The sequence below is a fragment of the Chiloscyllium plagiosum genome, unplaced genomic scaffold (genome assembly GCF_004010195.1).
Source record: "Chiloscyllium plagiosum isolate BGI_BamShark_2017 unplaced genomic scaffold, ASM401019v2 scaf_51063, whole genome shotgun sequence".
In the NCBI taxonomy this organism is placed as follows: domain Eukaryota; kingdom Metazoa; phylum Chordata; class Chondrichthyes; order Orectolobiformes; family Hemiscylliidae; genus Chiloscyllium; species Chiloscyllium plagiosum.
The window spans coordinates 1-5,239 of record NW_025207098.1 but is presented as its reverse complement, the minus strand read 5'-3'; the positions used below and the strand labels follow the sequence as shown (position 1 = coordinate 5,239).

Genomic DNA, 5,239 nt, shown 5'->3' with positions numbered 1-5,239 from the left:
GGGAGACTTAAATAACTTGTTTCGACTTTAACCGTTGAACATCGAAAGATCGTCGCTGGGATCATCGCTGGTAAGCAGTTCATATCTTCGAGCCGAATCTGCTATTCAATATGATCACGGATGACCCTGTTTCAATACCAAATTCCTGCTTTCTCCCCCAAAGCCCTGACGTCTTTGGAATTAAAAATATACTATCTCTTTCTTGAATATATTCAGTGACTAGGCCTCCACAGCCTTCCTTAATGGAGAATTTCACAAGTTCACTGAGTGAAGAAATCACATCGGAAAAATGAGAGGGTCCAGGGGAATTAGACTATATAGTTGGGAGAAGACCAGGAATTATCCACTAATTACTAATGAACTGTTACAAAATCGTAACAGCCCCCCTACATTCCTGAGGCAAAGGTAAATTCAGTAAAATACAGTGCCTCGTATTAAATAAACCCGAGAGTCAAACAAGTCTTTTATTAGCAAAGAGTATCACCAAAGCTTCAGGCATGATCCAAACCCGCCGCTCACTCTCCTCCCTTCTACAGAAGGGTTTCTGGGTCGGTGAACTATTCTCATAAGGCAAATCGTAGCAGGACTTATACACTTAATGGCAATGTCCTAGGGAGTGTTGCTGAACAAAGAGACCTTGGAGTGCAGGTTCATAGCTCATTGAAAGTCGATTCGCAGGTAGATAGGATAGTGAAGAAGACGTTTGGTATGCTTTCCTTTATTGGTCAGAGCATTGAGTACAGGAGTTGGGAGGTCATGTTGCAGCTGTACAGGACATTGGTTAGGCCACTGTTGGAATATTGCGTGCAATTCTGGTCTCCTTAGTATCGGAAAGATGCTGTGAAACTTGAAAGGGTTCATATGTTGTGGTCACTGGTACAATTGCAACATTTAAGAGGCATTTGGATGGGAATATGAATAGGAAGGGTTTGGAGAGAAATGGGCCGGGTGCTGGCAGGTGGGACTAGAATTGGTTGGGATATCTGGTCGGTATGGACGGGTTGAACTGAAGTGTCTGTTTCCATGCAGTACATCTCCATGACTCTATATGTCACGGTCGATACTTTCATAATCAAATGAAACTGCTACTTCTTTATAAATTCAACAAAATATCAGCTATTGCTACAAATTGTCGACTGCCAATATCAGGCAACTGTGTTTACGAATCTCACAAATCAACAGAATCCCACCTTGAGCTGTATCTGCCAGTGTTTTGTCCACTAACTCTTCCCTTTGGAAACCTCCTGTTCACCACTGTTTCACTGCAAGAAGAAAGAGAGAGGGAGAGACGGGGTTTTCCATCTGAGTGGGAGGGGCGTGTGCACACCACGTCATTTCCTGAATCTGTCAGGTTTCTCTCATTGATTTGAAAGCAGCTGGTTCTAGACCCAGACAGGATTGGATTCTGGTCGCGTTCATACAGGAAAAGAATAACGTAAAAAAAGATGTATCTCTTACTGAGCCTCATGACGTTATTGCAATGTAAGTGATTGTTCATCTAATAATTTGAGGGCTGAAAATGTGTTGCTGGAAAAGCGCAGCAGGTCAGGCAACATCCAAGGAGCAGGAGAATCGACGTTTCGGGCATGAGCCTGAAGAAGGGCTCATGCCCAAAACGTCGATTCTCCTGCTCCTTTGATGCTGCCCGACCTGTGCGCTTTTCCAGCAACGCATTTTCAGCTCTGATCTCCAGTATCTGCTGTCCTCACTTTCTCCTAATAATTTGAGGGAACAACCCTCATTTATGCTTTACTCCTTTCCATTCTCCTTCTCGGTAACAATTGCTCTGTTTACTGACCTTTTCCCTTTCTTAGACGTGAAGACAGCGAGAGTCGTTCAGACTCCCAGTAGCGTCTCCAGGACCCTCGGTAAGGCAGTGGAGTTGAGGTGCACGGTGAAGGGTGAGAGTAGCGGTAACATGTTCTGGTACAGACAATACCCGGGAAAGGAGCTGCAGCTGATGTTTTATTCTGCAGCTGCAGGAAATGTGAATGAAGAAGGAACAGCGGACGGTTTCACCGCCACACGACCGAGTGGCTCTGACTTTAAACTGGAGTCTCGCAACCTGCAGGCGCATCACTCGGCTGTTTATTACTGTGCCTGGAGTATTCACAGTGACTCAGAGAGATGGAGCAGCTCAACAAAAACCCCAAAGACAGCAGGAAGCAGCTGTCAACGACATCGCTGATACTTTCGTCCTGTTGAGGACAGCCCTCAGTCCCAGCTCTCAGTCCTCCCCAATTAGAGCGACAAGACAAATGTACAGCTGGAGATATTTAAAAAGACACAGAAATGTTACCAGAGCGGAAGGATTTTCACTTTGGAAAAGAACTGAACGTCGTTGACGAACACTTTGCTCTATCTAACTCTTTCTCGAAACCATGCATTTATGTTTGGTCACAGCATGTATCTGTTTCAGAAAATTCCATAGGTTCGCTTTGTTCTGGTTGAGTAAATTTCCCTTCGTTCTCATTCGTAAGAGGCCTACTCTCTCTCATTAACTGTGAACCCTGGTTCTGGACTCCCTGGTCATCCGAAACATACTTCCTGCGTTTAGCCTTCCCAAATCCTGTTGCTAATTTGTAGATTTCTATTAGATCCCCGGTTCTGGACCAGATCAAACCGCCTCAAAATATATTAAGAAGTTAGTCTAGACAATAACTTTTCCTTATTTTAAAGATAAGACGTTGCTTTCCACATGCAATTTGATTGGTCAAACGACTCAATTTTAAACAAAACTCACAATATTTTAACAGTTAAAGAAAAGAATTGGCTTAAATATAACTTCACCGAAACGCTTATCAAATGAATGTATATTAGCTGTTCCTAATGAACAGTTCCAAAATAGCAAAATCAACTCTACACTCCCTTGGCAAAGGCAAATTCAGTAAAATACATTGCCTGATATGTAATTCTAGAAGCAGGAACAGAACCCAGGCTTTTAGCTGTAGCAAGGAGAGGTATAAGAGCTTCTACAGCTAATATCCCCGCAAATGTCCTAAGTCAAATCTAAAATTCCTGGTTCTGTGGGACCTTGATCCTGCCCACCTCGATTGCTTCTATTGAGCCAACTTTAAACAAAAGGCCCCACTACATCCTACTACATTGACTTCGAGCTGACTGGTCAGCACGCCTGTCTCAGTCTTCTTCATAAAAAAGCAAGACAAAATGCACTTGTTAAAGCCATAGTAGCTCCACAGATCACTCCTTAAAACATGAACCATCCATACACAAAAGTAGCCTTATTTTTCATATTTTTCACACTTTGCTTTATCTATTAGTAAACTACAATACATTATATTGATTCGAAACATGCAAACATCCATTCCTACAGTCCATTTCAGTCCATTTTCCCTGCCTGCAAATGCCTCTGTCTTCCTTCACCTCAGTCACAACAAGGCATTGGCAGTATCGATCTCTCTTCCTGCTATGTGCATTAGTTTTAAATTGAATGGCTGCATTACTAAGATCCATGAGAAACAATTGGATTTTTAATTCTTTTTACCAAAAGCTGGAAGATATTATGATCAGTATATGCAATCGTCTCAGACACATTCCTGGCAATAAAAATGTTGAAATGTGCCAAGCTTCAGATGAGGTGACATCAGGAAAAAAGTAGATTGTTGATATTTAAAAACGGAAATACAGAAACCCTTTGAGTTCGTCCAAACTGATATTCTGGTTCAGAAGTAGTGATGCTATGTCTACATGATGTACAATTCCTGATAAAGGGCTCATGCCCAAAATATTGATTCTTCTCCTTCTCGGAGGCTGCCTGACCCGCTGTGCTTTTCCAGCACCACAGTCTTGACTCAGATCTCCAGCACCTGCAGTCCTCATATTGTCAATGCACTAGTGGCTAATCGGGAATCCAGACGTGATTGTTTGCATTTTCATTAATTCCGATTGAGGAGGAATTGCAAAGAAATAAGCACGTTAATTCTGATTGGATCGAACGAGTTAGAGGGCTTGGTACACGCACTCGATACATTGGCAGTATTGTTCTCTCTTCCTGCTTATGTGTATTAGTTTCAAATTGTTTTTTTTTTCTGATCGTCAAGATGAATCCTCAGAAAGCCGGTATATCACTGCAATATCCCAAACCCTTGTCCTCGACTCATTGCTTAATTAAGAAGAAGTTGCAGACACAAGAAGACCTGTAACTACGCATTATGGTCATTTTTCGCTTTTAGAAGCTTTACACAGATTTTCTGTTGTTTAGCTTTACTTTCTACCTTGCTTTTTGTCTTTCTTTCATACTCCCACTTCCCTTTCGATTTTTCGACGTTGACCTGAATGCTCCAATTTATAGTTTTCTTAATCCCAGGCGCCGACTCGCAGGATATCCGACAGACTCCCGCAGCTGTCTCCAGCAATCCACGAAAATTGAAGTACACTGTCATAGACACACGCGATCATTACATTTACTGGTACAGGCAACAAGCCGGCAAAGAGTCGCAGCTGATGTTTCACTGCCTTTACTGTACAGTCTGTGATTCCAAACCAGCCGATGGACGGTTTTACCGCCGACAGACCGAATGACTCTGAGTTCTACCTGCAGACTTCCGGCTTGGGCTGAGTCACTCAAGCGTGTACAACTGCGCCGAGAGAGTTCACAGCGTCTCAGAGAGAGGGCGCACATCAACAAACACCCCAAAGGTGGCAGGAAACAGCTGCTTTCGTCCAAACTGTGTTTTTCCTTGACCTGCTGTATTTGCTTGCCATTTGAGAGAAAGAGTTAGTGGAAAGCTAGATTGAGGAGCACGAGGGAGCGTGAAAAGGCAACAGGGAGGTTGCCAGAACTGAAAAATTACAACAAAGACTCAAAGCAACCCTTACCTCTCTATTGAAACCACAACATTCAGAACGTATCTAATAAACCTCTTTATAATTATGAAAGGTTTCATATCAGAAAATGTTTCTGTTCTGGAAGACCAGGACAGAATGATTATGAGTCACAAATAACCACAATGGGAAATTCAGGAGAAACATGGCGAGTATAATGTCAAGCAAAATTCTACAGGGTGTGCAGGAGTAGAGTGACCTTTGTGTACGTCATTGAATGTGATGGAGAAAACCGTTATTAAAACATACAATGTTTTAACCTTCATAAATATGGAGGTAAAGTGCAAGAGCAGGGAGATTTTTATGGGTTTACTTAAGGCAATGGTTAGAACTCAGCTGCAGGGCTGTGAACAGGTCTGGGATTGAAGCTGTGAATGCAATCGAGAGAGTGCAG

At 42.7% G+C, this 5,239-nt stretch overlaps 1 gene segment (V, D, J or C); it reads left to right on the top strand.

The window, feature by feature from the left end:
• Positions 1-1,393: 1,393 nt before the first annotated feature.
• Positions 1,394-2,253, top strand: LOC122546578. The segment is given in 2 exon segments: positions 1,394-1,482; positions 1,815-2,253. Coding segments are annotated over 2 exon segments (411 nt in total).
• Positions 2,254-5,239: the final 2,986 nt, after the last annotated feature.